The 22,806-nt window shown below is 31.2% G+C and overlaps 2 protein-coding genes across 2 annotated transcripts; one reads left to right on the top strand and one right to left on the bottom strand.

The window, feature by feature from the left end:
* The first annotated feature begins 991 nt into the window (after positions 1-991).
* On the top strand, positions 992-9,154 carry LOC145763876 (immunoglobulin-like and fibronectin type III domain-containing protein 1). The gene is made up of 26 exons (XM_082575417.1): positions 992-1,112; positions 1,234-1,396; positions 1,510-1,575; positions 1,652-1,824; positions 2,017-2,158; positions 2,461-2,603; positions 2,821-3,051; positions 3,172-3,382; positions 3,499-3,662; positions 3,739-3,868; positions 4,069-4,217; positions 4,639-4,789; positions 4,981-5,133; positions 5,195-5,338; positions 5,448-5,605; positions 5,732-5,882; positions 5,953-6,054; positions 6,157-6,357; positions 6,566-6,753; positions 6,841-6,955; positions 7,030-7,118; positions 7,217-7,409; positions 7,549-7,670; positions 7,835-8,012; positions 8,113-8,274; positions 8,693-9,154. The coding sequence occupies exons 1-26, from the start codon at positions 1,026-1,028 to the stop codon at positions 8,866-8,868; spliced, it is 3,942 nt and encodes a 1,313-aa protein (XP_082431543.1). The 5' UTR covers positions 992-1,025; the 3' UTR covers positions 8,869-9,154.
* Positions 8,940-22,764, bottom strand: LOC145763874 (uncharacterized). Its single transcript, XM_082575415.1, has 36 exons — positions 22,665-22,764; positions 22,226-22,307; positions 21,898-21,994; positions 21,693-21,790; positions 21,216-21,290; positions 21,046-21,141; positions 20,805-20,942; positions 20,484-20,616; positions 20,160-20,217; positions 19,992-20,056; positions 19,706-19,872; positions 19,330-19,483; positions 18,822-18,971; positions 18,174-18,318; positions 17,536-17,618; positions 17,337-17,446; positions 16,914-17,104; positions 16,491-16,626; positions 15,904-16,065; positions 15,589-15,766; positions 15,205-15,328; positions 14,899-14,998; positions 14,345-14,546; positions 13,597-13,812; positions 13,397-13,490; positions 13,165-13,297; positions 12,844-12,946; positions 12,472-12,626; positions 12,055-12,195; positions 11,660-11,810; positions 11,173-11,266; positions 10,856-11,020; positions 10,675-10,752; positions 10,459-10,570; positions 10,181-10,321; positions 8,940-9,787 (listed from the first exon to the last, which is right to left on the bottom strand). Exons 1-36 carry the CDS (start codon positions 22,730-22,732, stop codon positions 9,371-9,373), a joined length of 4,812 nt encoding a protein of 1,603 aa, XP_082431541.1. The 5' UTR covers positions 22,733-22,764; the 3' UTR covers positions 8,940-9,370.
* Between the last annotated feature and the right edge of the window lie 42 nt (positions 22,765-22,806).

Genomic DNA, 22,806 nt, shown 5'->3' with positions numbered 1-22,806 from the left:
TAACAATTTCCAAGAAAACGTATGGTTGGAAATGCAGGTAATATATTGGAGAGTTTAAATATCACGTGCCTTAAATTCACCTACATGAAATAGGTCACATTTTAACACGTTATATTTACAACAAACGCCTGTATATTGTAATGCATTATAGCAATTAACATTATACGGAGGCAGTTACCGCCTACTTCTATAATAGTATTTATAAACCGAGTATACATATAATTTCACTATAATTTAAAAAAACATTCAATTTTCATTTATAATTTATCGCATAGCGCAGTGTTACGTCTAAATGTGTCTTTCCGTATACATTAGACAGCTACATATTTGTTGCGACAGCTTCCTTAAGCATTTAAAACAGGATATTTTTATTGCAATTTCGAAGACAAACGGGTTGGCACGGATCTACTTTTGTTGGTGATACGTAACAACGCTATGTAGTAGTGAAATGATTGATAGTTTATATTACAATTCATGACGAATTTACCTCGAAAAAAAAATCGATTTTTTGCCAAAAAAAGAAAATTCGAAAAAATTAATTTATTAGGTTTGCTATTAGCCTATTTTCCGAATAAAAATTTTAGAAAAAAATTTTAAAGCTATAATATCTGCAAAAATGTTTAAAGACGCATGTACAAGTCTAAAGATAAACCCTTTTACTATCCCAACTTCATCGGAAAATATACGTCATTACTTAATATATATTTTATTACCCCAGGGAAAAAAAAGTGTGACCTTTTATAGACAACGACGTGAGTTGGCATCCACGCATTAAACACATATGGAAAGTAACCGGCATACGGCGTCGAAATTGCAATTATAAAATACAAGTTTGTTTTAAGCTAAGCATTCATGTTAAACTTGTTTTTTTTAATTGCTATAAGATACAAGTTTTTTTTTACCTAAACATAAATTTGAAAAGTTGACGAAATAGGAAGGTTATCCATTTGTAGAAATTCTGTTTAAGACAAATTAGTTTTATGCTAATATAAACAAGCTCTATTTGTTTTAAGGGTAGGGTAAATATGTCTGAGATAGTTGTTGCTAAAGGTGGAAGAGCAACTTTTACCTGTGAGTTGCCTGATGCCTCGTATTCCGGGTCATGGATGCAGGTAATTTTTAGCATTTCAATTTATAACCTATTGACAACAATAAATCTATAGACAAAATGACTTAAAAATAATGTCTAAATTTGCCCTGGATATTTATTTTTAATGAGAAATCCATATTTAGAATTGCAAGACCTTGAGACATGATGGTGAAAGGATAATAATTAGCGAGGACAACAACGAAAAAACTTTAGTTATCTCCAAGACTGAAAAGCAAGATGAAGGTCAAATTTCGTTCAAGACAACGAAGGGGAATGTTGAAGTCCCATTCAAACTTATTGTCACAGGCAAGTTAAACATATGCTTTGCTTTTACTTATTAGATACTTTCTAAATCTTTATCAAATACTTTTTTTTCATCTATTTGTACAAGCATAAACTTAATTAGATATACTTTACAGAACCGCCTTCCATTGACAACGACGAATTTCAAAAATGTGCCGAGTCATTAAATAACCTGCAAACAGGTAAAAAGTATAAACAGTTATATTTAAAATATCCATGAATTAAAATAAACGATTTTATTGTTTAAATTAATCAAAGGTGGTCCCATGACACTAAAGGTTCCGTTTTCTGGGGCACCAACTATCAAAGCAAGTTGGAGTTTTAATGGAAACAAGGTCACATCTGGAAGAAAATACAAGATAATAACAACCGGTTCTTCGACGCAAATTGCACTGGAAAAGTTTGAAAAAGAAGACTGTGGAACATATGAGGTAAAAAAAAGCATTTTAACTTGCGATTATTATTTACATTTTATTAAATTTAAATTTATTTTATAAGTTAGAAACTTTGCAACTAGCGTCCAAAATAATTGTATGAATAAAACGGATATTTCACAATCATAAGTAAACTGTTGTATTTGTTTTAAAAGAACCAAAATTTTAAAATCTTTATTTGTGTTCAAGGTAACCTTGGTTAATCAGTTTGGAGATTTAAAGATACCGGTCGAGGTTTCTCTTTCCGACGTATCAGAAGTCAAATTCGAAACTGTAACAACACCTGGGCAAACTGTAACCAAAACAACAACGATGACCATCGAGACACAAGGCAAGTTTAAAAAAGAATTGGTAAAGTTACATAAGAAAAACGACGTTAAATTTTTCTCAATTAGCCGCATTGTATTATGATTAATTACAGCGCAATTTGCTTTTCCCATGAGATAGAAACATGCAGGGTTGTGACGTCATCTTTCTCAGGTTATATTGCCTAATGCCGACAGCTGTAGTTGTTTAAATCTAAATATATTGGCTTGCATATAAAATATTTAAAGACATTCGACATATATTTTTAACCACACTTTCTTTTAAATTTTACAATTATTTGTTTAAAACAATTTGGTTTGTTAACAGAACTTCCAGCAAAGCCTGCTGGCAACATCAAGTTTGATAGCATGTCTTCCAACCACTTCGCAATCACATTTGTTACAACAGGAACGGGTGGAAACGTTGACAAATACATTATTGAGAAAAGCAATGGCGCCGGTTGGCAAGAGGTATTGAAAAAAACAATTTCAACATCTCAATATTTTACTTATAATCACATTGATATGGTTCAGGTCCCACCAAAACTAGATTTGCAATAATAATAGATGCATAATTTATATAGGACTTTCAGTACATCCTCTCAGAACAATTTAGATAAAATATTTCCACTAAGTAAATCTTGTTTGTAAATTAATATACATAAAATTCCAATTTTTCTGATGTTAGTGTGCATCGTTTGCTCCTGGTGAAAAGAAAATAAGGATTGGCGACTTGGAAGCTGGAAAAAGATACACGTTCCGCATAAAAGCAACTAACTCAGTTGGGGAGAGTGAATGTTTAGAATCGCGCGCGGTTACTGTTCAGAAACCATCCAACCCTCCTGAATTAGACCAAGCCACTCTTGATAAATTGAAAGGTGATCAAAACTTGAAAGCAGGAAAAGACTTTAGGCTCAAGGTAAGCAAGTACAATCAAACATCAAAAAAAACTTTTCCGTGCAACAACTTCAATTTTTCCGTGCAACAACTTAATAGGTATATATAATATCTACCTTATAAATTGTTTGGTATTTTACAGATACCTTACAAAGGCTTTCCTTTACCAATTGCGCAATGGTCGAAGAACGGAAAGAAGTTAGCTGCTAAAGGAAGAGTTTCATGTGAAACCACAGATACATCAACAGCATTCGCAGTGGTTGGTTTAAATGCAGAAGATAGCGGAGTTTACAGCTTGAATTTGAAAAACAAAGAGGGAAGTGCCACAGCTTCATTTAACGTTGTTATTATTGGTACGGCTCACTTAGCTTGCTATATCTTGACTTTATCTGTCAACCATATTGGTATATATATACTCTTTGACATCGTATGTTATGTAATAAAAGTGGTTTTTGATGTTCTTGTTAAGATGCCCCTAGCCAACCAGTGGGACCGTTATCTATGGACGTGGTGACAAGTACCTTCATGGAGTTTTCGTGGCAACCACCAACTAACAATGGAGGCAAACAACTTGAAGGTTACGTCATTGAAAGAAAGGATACAAAATCTCCAAGCTGGAAATCTCTTGGACAAGTAAAAAGTTGTTACCACAGACTTCTAAATTGTTAGTGTATTGAATTATACTACAACTTTTTTATGTTTATAATAGGTCGGTGCTGACACAACATCCTTTAAATCAACTGGTCTGGTCAAAGGCATGAAGTATTCTTATAGAGTCAAAGCATTCAACTCCGAGGGTGAAAGCAAACCACTTATGTCAGCTCTTACCTTAGCAAGTGGTTAGTAAAATAAAACGTTATTTTTAAAGAACTAAATTAATAATTACATAAAAATAATTCAGTTAACAGATAAACTGAACCAGAGTTTATAATATGTGGTGTAATGTTTCTGTATTAAACGGCAATCGAAGCTTGTTTGCCAGGTTAAGCTAATTTTAATATATATTTCTCTACCCTGACAAGATTTTTAAAATCTTTAGGTCCACCATTGGCACCTGGTGCAATTATGCCAGGGAAAGTAAGTTCAAAAAGTATCGAGATTAAGTGGAAGGAACCTAGTAGCGATGGAGGAAGCCCAGTTACTGGGTATTTGGTCGAGATGAGAGAAGTTGGGGGAGATTGGAGTCCGGTCAGTTTTTGTAGTAATAATTTTTATAAATAAGAAACATCTGCTAAATTTGCATTAAGGGATTTCTAATTTTATAAATATGTTTCAACAAAGCAGCATAATGTAGTGGTCAGAACACTTGGCTTCACTACACAAGGTCTTAGGTTTGATCTCTACTCATGTTTTTACGCCCTTTAGTAAGCTATAAACGGTATGAACTCCTGCTGAGCCAATACTTAATCTCTATAATATCTCAAACTGACAAAGTCAACTAAAGACTAGATTAAGGTAAATATAATGTATAATATCCCAAACTGCCAAGTCAACTAAAGACTAGGTTGGGGTAAATGATGTTACCCTATATTTAGGTTGTAAAGTCGACTTTTTCACATCGAGGATAAATCAACATATTTATAAAAAAACTACTTAAACGTTGTAACAGGTTTCCAGTTCACATGTTAAAGACAATTCAGCACATGTCCAAAACGTGATGCCTGAATCCGATTACGAGTTCCGGGTTTTGGCAAGGAATTCAACTGGAAAGGGCCCGTGGAGCACAACCGATAAACCAATTACTGCTATGGACAAACCAGGTAAAAATGAAGTCAGAGTCTGACAACATGTTAGTTAATGACAACTTAATTTTTATGTAACTGGAAGAACCAAACAGGCCCAAACACCTTAATCTTTAAAAGGCTTTACTATAGAGCCCAAGAAATTAAAACATTTCTTTAATTGGTTAAGTACAATCTAAATATCTTTGAAAATTGATTTTTGATGATAGAACCACCTTCAATATCTGACATGGACAAAGAGAAATTTAAAGAACCGGTCGTCTTCAAAGCCGAGGACGATGTTTTGCTGTCAGTTCCTGTTTCGGGTATTCCCCGACCAACTGCAATATGGAGTCGCGACGGAAAAGAGATCAAACCAGAAGGTGAAAAATATTAAAAACTTAGATTATTTTTAAGTTTATTGTTTTAATGATGTTGTTATAGAAGAGAGAGTTGATCTGAAGTCGCCCAAGGGTGTTGCTCAGTTTCGGTTATCAAATGCTAGTAGAGCTGACTCTGGTGTTTATAAGGTCGTAGTTAAAAACACAGAAGGCGAAGTTGAAATGGAGATAAAAGTTAAAGTGACAGGTAAGTACTAAACAACCGTTTTAAACACTTTTATACGTTTTTATATTCAGCAAAACTTCATTCTAATTTCTGCTTTGATTAAAAAAATCTAAATTTTATGTTGTTTCAGATGTACCTGGAGCTCCCGAGAAGATAAGAGTGTTAAAAGCTTCATCAAAACTGATCACCATCGGTTGGTCACCACCTATCGACGACGGCGGTATGAACATCTCCCAGTACGTTGTTGACCGACAAATTAAAGGGTCAGATGACGACGACTGGTCTAGGGTAAGATAATCCAAAAATTGTAACAATCAGAGGCCTACACTATAAAGACTATATTATTTATTGAGCGTTTTAGGTTAGTTTATTATCAGAAGGAAATTTTAAATAAACATTTAAATATTGTTTTAGCTTGGAAAGGTATATCCGGGAGAGGATCTTCGTATGAGTTCTGACCACGTCGATAAGGGAACTTCTTATTTGTTTCGGGTTAATGCCCACAACGCCTTGGGCCACAGCCCGTTTGTTGTATCCGACGAGGTAGTAGCTGACGACAAATACAGTAAGTATTGTGCTACTTATATGCAAAACTTTATCAAGAAAATATTAATATTACAAAAATTTTGGTATAGAACCACCAGAGGCAGTCGGTGCACCAGAAGTTAGTGACGTCACAAAAAAGACTTGTACTTTGTCTTGGAAGGCCCCTAATGACGGGGGAAGCCCCATTAACGGTACGTTATTGGAATTGCTACCCCACATTTGATATTTCAGTAAACTTTGTTGTACATAAACCTGTTTATTTAGCTACGATGTAAAAACTTTAAACATTACAGGTTACATGGTTGAAGTAAAACGAGTAGGCCGTCGAAATTGGACAACATTAAACAGTGGCCGACTTGTACTGGACAATAACTTCAAGGCTAAAGATTTGACCGAAGGTTGCGAGTATGTGTTCCGTGTTACTGCAGAAAACGAGGGGGGTAGCAGTCCTGCGGGAAAAGAAAGTGAAGTCATTACAACAAAAGACCCAATGCGTAAGTTTACCGTTTTGCTAGACTATAACAGCAAGTAATAAGTACAAAGAAAGTTTTGTAATGTTTAAGTGAGCACAAGCCGTTTTTATCAGAAAAATTGTAATACACTAATTTTTTTAAGATCAAACTAATATCACCTTATGATAAGTTAGTAACTAACTTTAATGCAACCTAGATGTAATTGATTTACATGTACTTCCTCGTTTAGCTCCTCCGCCTCCTCCTGCTGAATTGGTTGTTGAAGATGTTACCGACAAGTCGGTAAAACTCTCGTGGAAAGCTCCGGACAAGTTGGATCCAATGAAGTTTAACGGATATTATGTGGAACGTAATCCAACTGGGACGGAAAATTGGATAAAGTGTCACGACCTACCAATCCGATCTTGCAAGTACACTGTAAGAAATTTTGGTTTAACTATTTTAAAAGTATTTTTCAAAAAAATAAAATATTAGTCGTTTCAATATTTTTATTTGTTTCCATAGGTTAGTAATTTAAAGCTTGGAGATAAATTCAACTTTCGGGTAAGACCGGTGAATGACGGTGGTTACGGAAACGCTTGCAGATTTGCTGAAACTATCGAAGTCAAACAATTGCAAGGTAAAACATCTGTCAATGAATTTTTTTTGTATAAGAATATTACCAAAAATTTGTTTAAATCTTTTTTATTGCAGAAAAGCCAAAAATTAACTTCGATTCTTCAGTAAACCAAACATTGATAGCACAAGCAAGCGGCACCTTGCGTTTAATGGCTTCCATTTCGGTAAGATATTTACACTTGTAGTTACAAAGAAAGAAAGGCACAATATTTTGCCGACTACATTTTACTATTTGTTTCTAATATTATTTGCATTTATACAGGGTAAGCCAAAACCTGTGATCTTTTGGAAAAAGGACGGAGTCGATCTTGATAAGCGGGGAGTAATATCAAACGTGGATGGAGTAACTCAACTCACCATTCGAAACTTAACAAAGTCGGACTCTGGAGTGTACACATTAGTGGCTGAGAACTTAAGCGGTGTTATAAGAAAAGCAGTTACCTTGGTTGTCAATGGTAGGTTATTCTGTTAGATGTTATACCTAATAAACTGAATTTAATATTGGTTAACCTGCTAAGACAGTAAAGTTGATTATTATTAACAAATTCCAAACAAATTTAAATTGATCTTTTGCAATTTGTTTTTATTATTTAGATGCACCAGACCCACCATGTAACATAACTCTCGGTGAATTACAAGATGACGGCTCACTTTTAATCACGTGGGATCCCCCCAAGAACGATGGTGGTAATCCAATTAAACATTACTGCCTACAGGTACAACATAGTGCAATTTCATCCAAGTATTTTGGTGATTTTTAATGGCAAGTGGTGTTTTATTCAAGCGCTGATCCACAAGAAATACTTTTTGATTTTTACTACGCCTTGCCATCTTTAAAAATGATTTTTTTCTGAAGATAATAAAACTGGTTTATATACAGAAACGAGATGCTTACAGTCGAAGTTTCCAGACTGTCCAGGACAAAATCACTTCGACAAAACATCTCGTCAAAGACCTGAAACCCGGATGTACTTACTACTTCCGGGTTATTGCGGAAAACGAAATGGGAAGAGGCGACGGAAATCAATCTAACTTGTTAACAGTTGTGCAAAAGAGAAGTAAGTATTTCGAAAAATATTTTTCGAAATAATAATTTTATTTTAATTCCAACGACTATCCATTACATTTATGTAGCAGAAAATTCTATAACTATTTCAGGTCCTTTCCACGTTGAAAAATGCAAATACAGTAAACTGAACCTGAATAAACCGACCAGTTTTAGTCTGACTTTAAAACCGATTGTTATAAAAGAACACGGATCGGCAAAATTTACTTGTGCTGTAAATGGAAAACCAGAACCCGAAATTCAGTGGTACAAAGGTTAGTAGCACGTATGTACTGAACGTGATTTAGCAAACCAAGATAAACCTTATTTGCCTATGTCAAAATAAAAAATATGTGCCCATGTTAAAAATGCAATATTTAAACCAGCGTGGTTTAGTGGACAAAACACTTGGTTTTACTACATGAGACCCTGGGATCGATCCCCATTGCTCTCATGTTGTAGCGCCCTTAAGTAAAAGCTATAAACATAGTATGAACTTCTGCTAAGCCAATACTTAATTAGCAGCTTAATTATCGTCCAATTATGATCTATAATTCCCCAAACTGCCGAAGGAAACTCAAGACTGGGTAGGAGTAACAAATGGTACTCTATGTTTAGGGCGTGTATCAACCTTCTCACATCAAGAATAAATATTTAAAAACAAAACAAGTAATGCATTTACTTACTTTTAAGATGATGTTCGCATTAAAGCCAACCACAAATATTCAATGAGGAATCACTACGGTGTCTGCACTCTTACCATCAGCGACTGTAGGCCCAGAGATGTTGGTTTATATCGCTGCGATGCCAAAAATCCAAGCGGTAAAGCCATAAGCGAGGCAAACCTGAACGTTGTGATAAATAACTGAGGTATTTCAGCTTCCCACAACTGGCCTGCAAAACGTTCATTTTAGAAAAGTTGTAATCTTTATGTTGCTAATTTATTGAGCATGTATATTTTAATCGCGTTTTTTTGGAGTTAGATGTTTTGTAAGAGATGAGCAAATGTATGTATAGTTTGGTGCTATTTTGAATAGGGAAAGTAATGTTGGTAATTATGTGTGTATTTTGTTGATAAATTAATACCAAAAGGAAAACATGCTAAAATTATTCAAATCAAATAATAAAGTGCTTTGCTAAATTTAAACTAACTTAATATACACAAAAATAAAAAGCCAAACTTAAATTTAATAAAATCTAAAATGCAAACAAAAAGCATAAATACATGCACAAAACATAAAAAGTAAGCAAAATTAAATCAGACAATAAAACTTAAAATAATTAACTTATCTAAAACATAAAAATAAAGTGTGACAAAATAAATGCAATAAGCAATGCAAACTTAAGTAAAAAATACCCAAACTAGAATCATTAAATTACAATTTCTGTCAAATTTTCTCTAATTTCTTCGTTATCCTCCCTTTCCAACCTTTCGTAGTCGATCTCTTCTTTCTTTGTCATCATCAGATCCTCCATGTTATCTGTGACGTCATTTTTAACGCTTTGTGACGTCACGAAGTCATCATCAGCATTTTGTGATGACATGAAGTCATAGTTAAAGGTGTCGTTATCTCGTTCCGGCGACGCAACATTATCGACATTCGGCAAGTCTGATGACGTCACTGTGACGTCATCGTCGTCTTCTTCAGCTACTTCCATGATGGCGTTGTCCTCGATAGTCCGAGTGATCACGTGACCAGGGCGCCGAGAATCGGTCTCCTCGAACTGCCATCTTAAGGTTCCGGTTGACGATCCCATGTGAAACTTCCGGGGACTTCTTACCGAAATCTAATCAAAAATATATATATTTTTTTAAATATCTTTATCCTCGATGTGGAAAAGTCAAATGCGCGACTTAAACATAGAGTAACATCAGTTACTCCGACCCTGTCTCGAGTTGCCTGTGGCAGTTTAGGATATTATAGATTATAATAATTACGCTGCTGATTAAGTGCTGGCTCAGCAGAAGTTATAGCGCCTTACTCAAGGACGCTACAGCATGAGATCAGTGGGGATTGAACTCATGACCGCATGTGTGGTGTAGCTAGAGTTTTTACCACTACACCACGCTGCAGGTATATGAACATCTTGAGTATATAATTGTTTTAAAAAATGTGCTTTATCTCTGTTTTAACCAATTTTTTTATATTCGTAGAATAACTTTTACATTTACAAACTTACGGGAGCAAATGATTTGTTTTCGTTGCGATAAATTGCGCGAGAAGTATTTGAATCTGATTCTGACGACTTTCTTGTCGTGTTGCGCCAACCAGCGGTGGATGTTTTCTCGACCTTCTTCAACGTAAAGTCCAAAAATCCGACCTACATTTTTAATAAGTTATATTGAAATCCTAATGTAATTAAGCAAAAATATCTACAATATCAATCTATTTGTGAAACAAATTTATAAGATTTCATAAAATATGATTTTAAGTATTTGTAAAAAAAATTGTTTTTACTTCAGAAACATCAGGTTGTTGTTCTTCCTCTTCTTCTATTTTTTCAGCCTCTACAAAAGCAATATTTTCTTTTCCTTTCGTGTATTTCGATATTGCAAGATTTTTTAATGATCTAAAAATAAAAAAGTTAGAAAGAATTGAAAAGTTTTATTCACAACAGTTATTTTCTAACAAGTGAAACAATAATTTCTTTGGGTAGCTAGGCAAGAGTCTTACTTTTTTCGAGAAACTTTTCGCTTTTTCTTGCTGATGCTTCTTTTAACTTTCTTGCCAAGTTTAATATCAAGTATTTTTCTAAAAAAGTAAAGAAAATCATGTATAGCTTTAAAAAAATTTTTTAAAATACAACTTTCAAAAAAAAAAAAAAAAACACAAACAGTCTAAATACTAATCTTACACTTCTTCTTTTTCAGTTTCATTTTCCTTTTTCTCTTCAGAATTTCTCAAATCAGTGCCTTCTTTGTTTTTATTTCTTCCATATTCTCTCTTTTCAACCACATAATCCAACTCATTTTTGCCCAGCAATTGTTGGTATATTGGAGTAAACTCATCAGGATTTTTTCTAAATAAAAATTTAAACCAAAATTAAACCCAAAATATGAAATTTGATAAAAACAGAAAAAAGTTAAAAAGTTTTGCAAAATAAATTGAAACAAAATAAAAAAATATTAATTAGGAAAAATAAATTCAATTGTTTAAATAGTAAAGTCTTACTTTTTATCAACTTCTTTCTTAGAAGACAATATTGTAAGATCAATAGAATTAATTGATTCTATTACCATAGAAATAGCGGCAGAATGAGAGAGATCTAAATAATAAGTAATAAAATCTTTATATATTACTCGAAAAATGTTAATATGCTCAATTTTAATTTTATAAAAGTATTAAACTATAAAACTGGTAGCATGGTGAAGTGGTTAGAACAGTTGGCTGCAATACATAAGGTCCTGGGTTCGATCCCCACTGCTCTCATTTTGTAACGCCCTTTAATATAAATGATATAAACTTTTGTTGGGTCAACATTCACGCACCAACTTGATAATCGAGCAGTTATAATCTATAATATCTCAAACTGCCAAACGTACCTCGAGACTGGGTTGAGATTGTTGATGTTACTTTATATTTAGGTTGTAAAGTCGACCCTCCCACATCAAAGATAAAATATACAAAAAAATTAATAAACATATTTTTTCTTAAATACCTTTAACTGTTTTTCCATTAATTTCCAGCAATCTGTCTCCTATATTCAAGCCAGAGTTATCTGCAGCACTTTTAGGTTGAACAAACTCAATATAAAGTCCACCACTGTCTTGCTGTATACTAAATCCATATGAACCATACCTCTTCGTTATCTGTTAAAAAAATAAATAAAAACATCACTAAAAAAACATAAAATTAATAAAAATTTGTGCTTTAAAAAGTTTGTTTTATACAAACTTAATTGATGTACAAAAAAAAAGTAATTGTTTTATAAAGTTACTATAAAAGCTTTGTATCAGTACCAATATTATACAACAAATGTGCAAATCATGATAATTAATTATAAACATAGTTCTAATAAGACTAATATAAATATGTTTTAAAGAAATAATTTACATGACAAGTTCGTGGTAGTACAGCCTCCTTAACTTCTCCTTTTCTTACATTAACCACATTTAAAGTAACACTGTCACCACCATCCCTCATTCTTGACACAACTGCGTCATGACCTTCGCTCTCAATATTCTCCCCATTTACCTTAAAAATAACAGGTATATTTTATATAGAGTAAGACATTATAATTTTTTTAAAGATTTTAAATCTAAAAAGAAAATTCTTTATGTATTCGGTTGATGTTACTTCAAATAAATTCTCTTTGAATATTTTAGGACTTTTAACATATTCATTTTTTATTAGATAACTGACTTTGTTTATTTAAATTAAATAATCACATGTTTACATTCGGTCAACCTTTAAAAAATCAAGTCAAAAACTAATTCTAGACATAAGAGTTATTCAAAATTTATAACTAACCTCAATTAAGCGATCTCCTATTTTCAGACCAGCGGTATCAGCAGTTGAACCAAGCGTAACATCTTCAATATAATGTCCATTCTCATCAAACCATAAATAAAATCCAAAAGAGTCGTTTTCTTTTGCTATTGTAATATCATGTGGTACATTCTTGTCTAAAAAAATAATTTAAATAATAATAGGACTGCTGCTAAGGTTAACGTAACCTACTTTTTTGGTTTTGCAGTATAGTTTTGCAAATTTAAAATATTAAAAATCAATTTTTTTTTAAGATTAATTAATTAAACTTTAGGCTTAGGCTGTTTACTGTTATATTTAAACAGGTTTATCTATAAATCACATTTCAGAATTTCTATTTTTCCATTTTTTTACCTTCTTCAAATTCAATTACAAGAACAAGAGTTTTTTCTCCTTTGACATGAATCTTTTCCATAACTTGTTCATGGTCTTCATCTTCTACATTAACTCCATTCACCTAAAGAATTTAATAGCAAAAACATTTTGCAATTTTTTGATGACAATTTTAAAATATAAATGTTGTAGACTTTAAATATAAATATTTATGAATTTTAGGTAAATAAACAAATTGTATTTATTTAAAAGTTTGTGTTAGTAATCTAAATATAGGCATGTACAAAACTTTTTAAACATTAACTTTACTTAAATTTTATGTTAAAGCTATTTTGAACTTACAAATATAATTTTATCTCCGTCCCTCACACCTGCTGAATCAGCCACCCCTCCTTTCTTCACCCAGTGAACAACATGGCCACCAGAGGTGCCATCGCCCATAAATGAATTAGAATATGCAAGATGGAACCCATAACTAAATTTAAAAATTAAAAATGTTTGAGTTAATCCACAAAGTTCAAAAGAAATATTCACCCTATATTGTTTAAAAAAAATAAATAAATAAATTGCTTACTCATCTGTGCTTTTTCTTTTCTTCAAAACAATTTCTTGTTTAATTTTTTTAGTTTTTTGTTTCGTTTTCTTTTCAACATCAGCGGTAGCATGACCTATGTTTAACAAGATATTACAAAAATTAAAAACATGATACTTAATATTCAAGTAACATAAAAAAAGCAAATTGTAACAAAAATTAAAACTACAAATTAATTTTACCTGAATTCCAGCCAGTTTCGCCAGAAAATTTGCTCTCAGCAGTACGAGCAGTCAACTCAACATTATTCTTCTTACAATAAGCATAAGTTTTTGCATCAACAGCAAGTAGAGTTACCATGTTGACACAAGCTTTAATTCGATAAAATACATCTTCATGAGTGTCTGATTCAACATTCACGCCGTTGATATCGATTAGGCGGTCGCCAGCTCGTAAACCTAAAGTGAATTTGGTTTTTAGAAAATTGTGAAAATAGCAAATTTAGCACATAAATGTAAAAGTTACGTTATTAATATATGTTTAAATTTAAACCTAAAACTTTTTTTTGTATATATATATCTTTATCCTTGATATGGGAAGTTCGAATGCGCGACCCAAACATAGAGTAACATAAGTTACTCTGACCCAGTCTCGAGTTGCCTTTAGCAGTTTGGGATATTATAGAGATTATAATTGCCGGTAATTTTGCTTCTGGCTCAGCAGGAGTTTTTACCGTTTATAGTGACTTACCAATAGGCGCTACAGCATGAGAGCAGTTGGGATTAAACCCACGACCTCATGGTGATGTAGCAAGTGTTCTTACCACTACACCACGCTGCCGGTACAAACAATAATTAACAAAAAAACTTACAAACAATGATCAACAAAAAAATGTAAATATGCCTTTTGCAGTTAAAATGCATGAATCTTAAGTTTAAGCTTTTTTATTTACAGATTTTTATCTAAGTCATTAAATAGTTACACATTTACCTGCTTTATCTGCTGGAGATCCAATAGTGATATCTTGAACATAATGTCCATTTTCATCATACCACAAATAAAATCCATATCCACCTTTGTCCTTCATTATTTTAAACAGATAAGGTCGACCTTGATGACTTTGTTCATCGGATCGTTGATCAATGACGGTAAAAACTATCCTGTTTCCACTTTCTCTGATGCGGGATACAACCTGAGAATTATTAACAAAATTTTGTTTTTAAAAATACTGTCGAAAAAATAACAAAATTATTTAAATACTGCAAGCTGATAGCACACAAAAATTTAAATATCAAGCAACATAACTTTTATATAACAAAGCCTTATAAGTAAAGTAAGTACGTCCAATTTTAAGTGTTAGAAAATACTTTTTGTGAGGCAAGTTACCATGCCCAAATATCAGTAATTTTGAGAAAATATTTTGATTGCAATTATCAAATAAAAAGAGAATTAATAGATTAGGGTAAACAACCTAGACTAATAATTACATTACAACAAAAACATAATTTAGTAAACTTTTTAAAAACAAAAGAATTTCTTTTAACCTTTTCGTGATCCAATCCTTCCACCCTCTCATCATTGATGCAAATAATTCGATCTTCTTCCATTAAACCTGCTTGATCAGCTGGCCCTCCTTTCACAATCCTGTCGTAAATTTTAATTAATTTGTTAAAATAAAAATAGCATTTGTTGTGTATTTAAAAAAAAATGCTATTCATATCATATTATTTTTTTTTTGACAATAAAAAAAATTGACAATAAAACTTTATATAATCCTTTTATAACCAAAAAAAATGTAAAACTAATATCTATCTATAAGACTAAAAAACAGTGATACTAATTAATTATACCTTCTGATGACTTGACCATTTCTGTCTCTATCGACAGCTAAGAAAAATCCATGTTCCTCGTTTTCATGAAGTTGGAGAATACATTGGCGCGGTAAGCCACTACCATTTATATCTCTTGTTGCACCTGGATTTATAAATCATGCACATGAATTTTAATTAAAAACAATGAAATTAATGACATGATTGTTAGTTTTAAAATGTGTTGGTTCTAATTAAAAATAAATTTGACATACTTCAAATTAAATTTTTACAAATAATTTTTCTTTACTTAGCCTTAGAGCATTAGGAAATCATTATAACACTAAAAAAATTAAAACTTTTAACAGTACTATTACATATAAACATTAATTACAACTTTACTCTACATAAAAATATTACAACTACCTTTAAGCGATGTTTGACTTCTAATTGTTGAATAACTTCTTGTCTCTGATAAAGAAATAGAATCACTCATACTTAAAGACTGGTGAGTTCTTGTATCACTGTACCAATCACTATCCCTTGGAATAAATATTGGCTCATCGGGGATTGAAATTGCATCGTAGTCAATGTTATTCATTCCCTGTTAAATTGAAGTAACTGTGACATTTAAACACTTAAAAGAAAAAATTCCAAAATTAACTTTAAAAAAATTCAAAAATAGCCATTTTAAGGTAATTGCCATAAACACTTTTGTATTATAATATTTCTTTTACTTACTGTTTGTTTAAATAGAACTAATTGCTTGTAATGTTTGGATGACTTGCTGTCAATCACCAGAAGCACCGCCTCTTTCTTGCAAGCTCTCAAACAGTTTAAAACTTCATGTTGGGAAAGTCTTTCTATGTTCGATCCGTTCAACTGAATTACCCTATCTCCAACCTAAAAACAAGTTATCAATAATATAAATAATATTCAGCCACAAAAATCATATAAGCTAATATGATGTGATCTGAAAAATTAATCAGTAAAATGATGACGAAACATAACATTTAACTTACAAATAAAACTTAGCAGATGTTTTTTAAATATAATAGAGCTTAATTGAATGTAAATGTAATTAAGTTCAATGTGTAGGTCTTATGTGAATACAAATGACTACTAGAAAATATTTGCTGTAACGGTATTGGACCAATTAAATATTAATGATCCAAATAGTTAAAAGGCTGACTAGTAGCGCAGGCACATACTGGGTTTAGGTAAAATGAACTGGCATATTAAACAATAAACATCGGAATGAAGGAAATATTAATTTTACTAAAAAAATAAACTTTGATTATCATTGATCCGAACCAAAAGGCTGTTACCTTTAAGCCAGCTCTCTCAGCAGGACCACGAGGGTCCACTTCCTCTACATAATGCCCTTCTTTGTTTTGATGATATTCCACACAGAATCCAAATATGTCATCTTCCTTAAATATGCGACACAGTCTTGGCTTGTTTCTATTGACAAAATATAACAAAACATTTTACCAAAAAGTTTCTAAATTTGTTTTATGTACATAACAATAATTTTTGGCAAAAATTGCTCTTTTTTAAAATGACTAGTAGTTTAAATCGATACAAATATTTTAATATAATTTTTTTAAATAAGTTAAAAACACAATTACAAAATAATTAAAATCTAGTAAATTATAACAAATAAATATCTTTTTACAATAATTTTAAATGTTACAGCACTAAATAAGCTTTTTTTCCATCCTAACAAAAAATTATATATTACAACAAACCTTTTATAAACATTATCGTAATCTTCATCAACCACCAGAATATGAGCAGCATCTTTGTTACTCCCGATAACAGATATAAGACGCTGGTGAGCCTCGTACTCAACATTTTGCCCGTTTACTTCAACAATTCGATCACCGATTCTTAAACCTGCTCTGTCCGCTGCACCTCCACAATCAACCCATCTTATAACCTGGTGAATTTTATAAATAAAGTTTAGTGACTGTAAATAGGTTAATTTTAAATTGTTACTTTTACAAAATTGTGCAAAAACACTAAAAATTAAAATAAATAAAAAATAGTTAAATTTCAAAAAAAGAAACATAAACTGTTTACACAAAATTTATAGCCTACAAAAGAGTCCTATGATATAATATTTCAATAGGCCTACTTTTAAATTTATTTTATTTGTGCATTCTAACTACCTGCCCAATTCTGGTATTATCAATAACCACATAAAGACCAAATTCTTCTCTTGCCCTTTTCACAAGACGACAATATCTTGGTTTTACATCTCGCTTGCTCTTTTTCTTAGCTGTAAAAATATAACAAAAAATTGACTTAGAATAGAAAAAAAACTTAATTGAACAGTCAATTTAAAATAATTTGGTGAAGTATTATTACGTTTAGGTGTTAGTGCATTAAGTCCAGCTTTTCCACTAAAATAGTCAGCTGATAATGAGGCAGTGATGGTCACAGCCTTCTTTCTGTAAAAAAAAAACAGCTCTTACATTAAAACACTAAAATAAAAACAAAAACCAAACAACAGGCTTGATATCGGGCTATATGATCAATAATATTTCAACTTGTAAAGGCCAACTCCAGTCTAAGTGGGGTAACAAATGTTACTATATGTTTAGGTCATAAAGGCAGCATGGTGTAGTGGTAAGAACTCTTGCTACACCACACAAGAGGTCGTGGGTTCAATCCCCACTGATCTCATGCTGTAACGTCCTTGAGTAAGGCGCTATAAACGGTATGAACTCCTGCTGAGCCAGCACTTAATCAGCAGCATAATTACCGGGCAATTATAGTCTCTATAATATCCCAAACTGCCACAGGCAACTCGAGACTGGGTCGGAGTAACTTATGTTACTCTATGTTTAAGTCGCGTATTCGACTTTCCTACATCGAGGATAAAGATATATATACAAAAAAAGACAACCTTTTTACACCAAAATAAAATATCACAAAACTAAAAAATAAACGAGAGCGTGTTTTTGTATTAAACACTTTACCAAACAATATCAATCTAAAAATACCTAAAATAGCCATCAGTTTTGGGGTCTACCACAAGCAGAAATACCACAGTTCCACTTATTCTTATTCGCTCGACAACATCTCGAGATTTCTCACGTTCAATATTTACTCCATTTACCTCCAAAATTCTGTCCCCAATTTTTAAACCTCAAAACATAAAATTAAAAAAAAATTAATTTGCATAGTTTTACCACTTACCGGCAGCGTTGTGTAGTGGTAAGATCACTAGCTACACCATCGTGAGGTGGTGGGTTTAATCCCTACTGCTCTCAAGCTGTAGCGACCTTAAGTAAGGCGCTTTAAACTATGAACTCCTGCTAAGCCAGCCGTTAATCAGCAGCATAATTACCGGGAAATTATATTCTATAACATCCAAAACTTCCAAAGGCAACTTAAGACTGGGTAGGAGTAACTGATGTTACTCTATGTTAAGATCCCGGATTCGACCTTCCCACATTGGGGATAAAAATATATACAAAAAAAAAAACTTATATATTTATAACTTTAATTAAATTAACATATCGCTAAAAACTAAGTAATCTTTATTGTATTACTGTATGATAATGGTAACAAGTTATTAAATGACTGTTATAGTCTGTAACTAAGTGTAACATGTAACTTGATTACAATTAAGATAATCAACATCTTACCTGCTTTTGACCCAGCACCATTCACAGTTAAATCTTCGATAAATTCTCCCTTTCTGTCCTCCAGGTAAAGAAGGTTAAATCCATATCCCGACTCTTCTTTAACAATTTTGCACAACCTTGGAAAGTACTCAACTTGTCCTCTTGTCACCCCTGCATTGTAAAAATTCAATTTTAAGATTTAAATTAGTACAAAATAAATCTTTAAACTATGTAAGAACTTTTACAAAAAAATTTATTAATCGAATATTTTATTCAATATATAGCTAAAGACTTAAATGTTACTTTAGATCTGTTAAGTGGGTAAAATTTTTTTTTTAAATTCATGATGAATATTTTTACGAGCATAGCCTGGTCTGTTTTTATTTTAAAAACAATCAATCTATCTTGTTGAAATTTAAATTCCTTTTGTTTTATGGGAAAAAGCCTAGTTATAAAGCTGGCAACAAAAATCAAGTAAGTCCAATCAAAAATTTTGTTATTGTACGAACACAAAAAAATTCGAAATAACCTTCAACATTTTTTAAGTTAATTGAAACTTGGTTATCCTCATATATGGCATTTGTAATTGGGTCTACCGCCAGGATTCGAACCTCAGACCCTGCCATTTCAAGCGTGTAATTTATATCTTCAGCTGTTGCCATATCAGCCATTAAACCATTTATCTAATAACAAAAATAACGTTTTAGCTCCCATGGACCTAAAGACCAGAAACAAGATTGAATTTTAATAAAACACAGTGAATTTATTTCCTGTTGCCCATCATTTTTAAAAAAAAATGTACAAGCCCAAACTGGCCTTTGTGTAATTTATTAACTATTCAAGATTTTTTTTTTTTTTTAAATTGATGTATATACAATTAATTATAAGTGAATATAAACTCTTACCTCAATGACATAAGAACCCACACAGAGGCCAGCAAAGTCAGATGGTGACTCAGGTTCAACATAAACAATGACATGACACTTTCTAACGTCATCAAACATAATTTTAAAACCAAAGTCGGCGTTTTCAGATTTTCTAATGATTCGGTAGATTTTTGGACGAGGTAAATCTGAAAATACAATAAATAAAGTAACACAGCCAAAACCTAAATAAATTTAACAAATTAATAAATTATTCTATGACACTAAATTTAATCATTTCAAGAAAATATTTCAAATTAAAACAAACCTCCAATATTTGGAAGAATTTTGCCAAAGTCTTCAAACTCTCTTAAACTTGTTGTATCTGTTGCACTAAACACAAAATTTCTAGTTATATTTATTGTTACAAATTTTTGATCGCAATTAGAATTTAAAAGCATAAGTTTAAAGTTTCAATAAAAGATTTTAATCTTACTCTATTAGGCCAGATATTTCACTGTCATTGTCATCATATTCATACTTTCCTCTTTTAACTAAACAATAAAATTCGATTAACATAAATTTAAAAACAAAACTTTAAAGGGTATGTTTTAGTAAGGTGGCCTACTCAAACTTGGCCCAAACCTAAGATGGTTTGGCCAATTTAATATATTTGTTATAAGTGATCATTAGACTGCTACCTAAAGGTTAATGTAAAATTTGAATATAAAAAAATTATTTAGTCTTACCAAAAAAAAATACCAAAGTTATTTTTTTAAATATTATTGAACTCAACTTTAATGGTATAGTAAAAACTTACCTAAATATAAAAGATAAATAAAAGTTGAAATAAGTTGTCCAAGTTCAAAAAACAACAACATAGAAACACTGAACCAAATTGGCCATCCATAAAGAAAATAATTGACTTCATTTTGTATAATTTCAAGACAGCCCTTAAAAAGATTAAAAAATTGTTTTGTATTAAATTTAAATGTAAGGACCATTTCTGTAATTTTTTTAAATTCAATACAAAATTAAAAAGAATTGAAATTTAACAAATATTAATAAAAGAGTATATATATATTTTATACAAAATTTATAAATAAATTAATATATTAAAATAGGTATAGGCTATACTTACAATCGAAAATAAATCTTGTCTGATTAGAAGAGGTTTTAAAATTCTCTTTTTACATGAAGCTGGTGGCCCGGTAATATTGGAATACTGTCCTAACCGTTGTTCAAAATCTTTTGGGCCATTTAAACCACAGCACTGATACTATATAAAAAAAAATTGTTAAAACTTTTTTAGCCTATCAAAACAAACCAATTATTAGTTTGTTTTAGCTTTTATTTTAGATAAAAATTAGGATATTGCTTACAGATACTTGTAGGTTATCCACAGTTTCTCTGCTTGATTTTTCCACTGGATATTTAATAAACTCTTCAGAAAACCATTTTTCAGTCTGAGTCAGAATCTAAAAATTCATTGAAAAAAAAACTTTTATTTGTATATTATTAACTAAAAAATTATAGAAAAATTAGTTCCTACCCACGATTGATTTTGTATGTAAATAATCAATCCTGCAATTTCTCCAATAAGAATTAACAAAATACCAGCAATTGACTAAAAAAACAGAATAAGTTTGTTTTAATTGTAGCTAAATAGTTGTTTTTAAATCATTATATATTATATATACACTTTATATATTATATATACATTTTATATATTATATATACACTTTATATATTATATATACACTTAAAAACAAACTTTAAGTTTAACCCCAAACCCATTGAGCAATGTGCTATAGACAGTAAAAACTCCTGCTGAGCCAGCACTTAATCTGCAGCATGATTACCAGCAATTATAATTTATAATATCCCAAACTGCTAAAAGGTAACCCAAGACTGGATTAGAGTAACTGGTGTTAATCTATGTTTAAGTCGCGCATTCGAACTTTCAACGTTGAAGATAAATTTATATATAAAAAAAAGCTTAGAAACATAATAAAAACAAAAATCATACCAAAATCATGATCAGCATGTTTTTTAAATTTGCCCCACACGTTCCAGCAAATGAAATAACCAATATCAAAATTGATACCACCAGCAAGATGTACAGTGCTTTAAGATAAATAAAAACAATGTTAATTAAAATATGTGCATAACTTGCCTAGTTTAAGAAATCTTCTCCATCATTTTTTTAACAAAAAAAAAAAAAAAAAATTTACCTGTTTGTAATGTTTCAAATGTCGTGTAATAGGAAAGTGGGCCATGATCAACCACTAGCAACCAAACTGATATACTAAGAACAGCACATCCAGCAAACTAAACAATAAAGATAGTAAAAAAGATATAACCAATACAACAATACACAGATAGGCCTATACATTTTTTTAAACAGCAGATAGGCCTATATATTTTTGAAAAACATTAAGGTTGAAGTTGCATTAAGAATAGGTTTGTAAAATAAAAAAATAAAGGTTAGAGTTTAAAACTAAAAACTTCAGAATTAAGAGCAAAAGAGTTAGAGTCAATACTGACAAAATTTTATCTTACCCATAATAAAATATTAAAAATAACGACTAAAGTCCTCAAAACTTTCCCAGAATGCTTCGTGCGAATACATGGTTCAAAACATCTATGGTTTAACATTTAAAACAAATTACAATTTTGATATAAGTTTCAATGGTTAAAAACGTTTAAAACAAGTTAGATGTAGCATTGTAAGCCTAGACCAGTAACAGCTTAAGGAGAAAACTTTTAGGCAAACAGACCCATTGATTAAATAGTTAAAAGTGTTTTAAACTACATTTAAATTTCAAAAAAAACGTGGGGGTACTTTCCCTTGAATGACTACAACGGTAACCAATCAAAATTAATATCATTAAACATTTTTAGGTTAACAACGGTTAATTTGATTAAATCTAAAAAAAATAATTAAAAACAATATTTTTTTTATTATTTAAATTAGCATTAAATTAATTCAAAAAATTACTTTAATCCGTACGTAGAATTCATATCTTCTTCTTCTTTGTTTTCTGAATTTGTTTTATCTTGTTCCATTAAAAAATACGATTCCTTGAGATTAACGACATAATCCTACATGAATGGAATAATAGTTAATAATTGTATAAAAA

This window comes from Corella eumyota, chromosome 1, assembly GCF_963082875.1.
Source record: "Corella eumyota chromosome 1, kaCorEumy4.1, whole genome shotgun sequence".
Taxonomy (NCBI): Eukaryota; Metazoa; Chordata; class Ascidiacea; order Phlebobranchia; family Corellidae; genus Corella; species Corella eumyota.
Note: the sequence above shows the minus strand (reverse complement) of the source record. Positions and strands in the feature narration are given on the sequence as shown.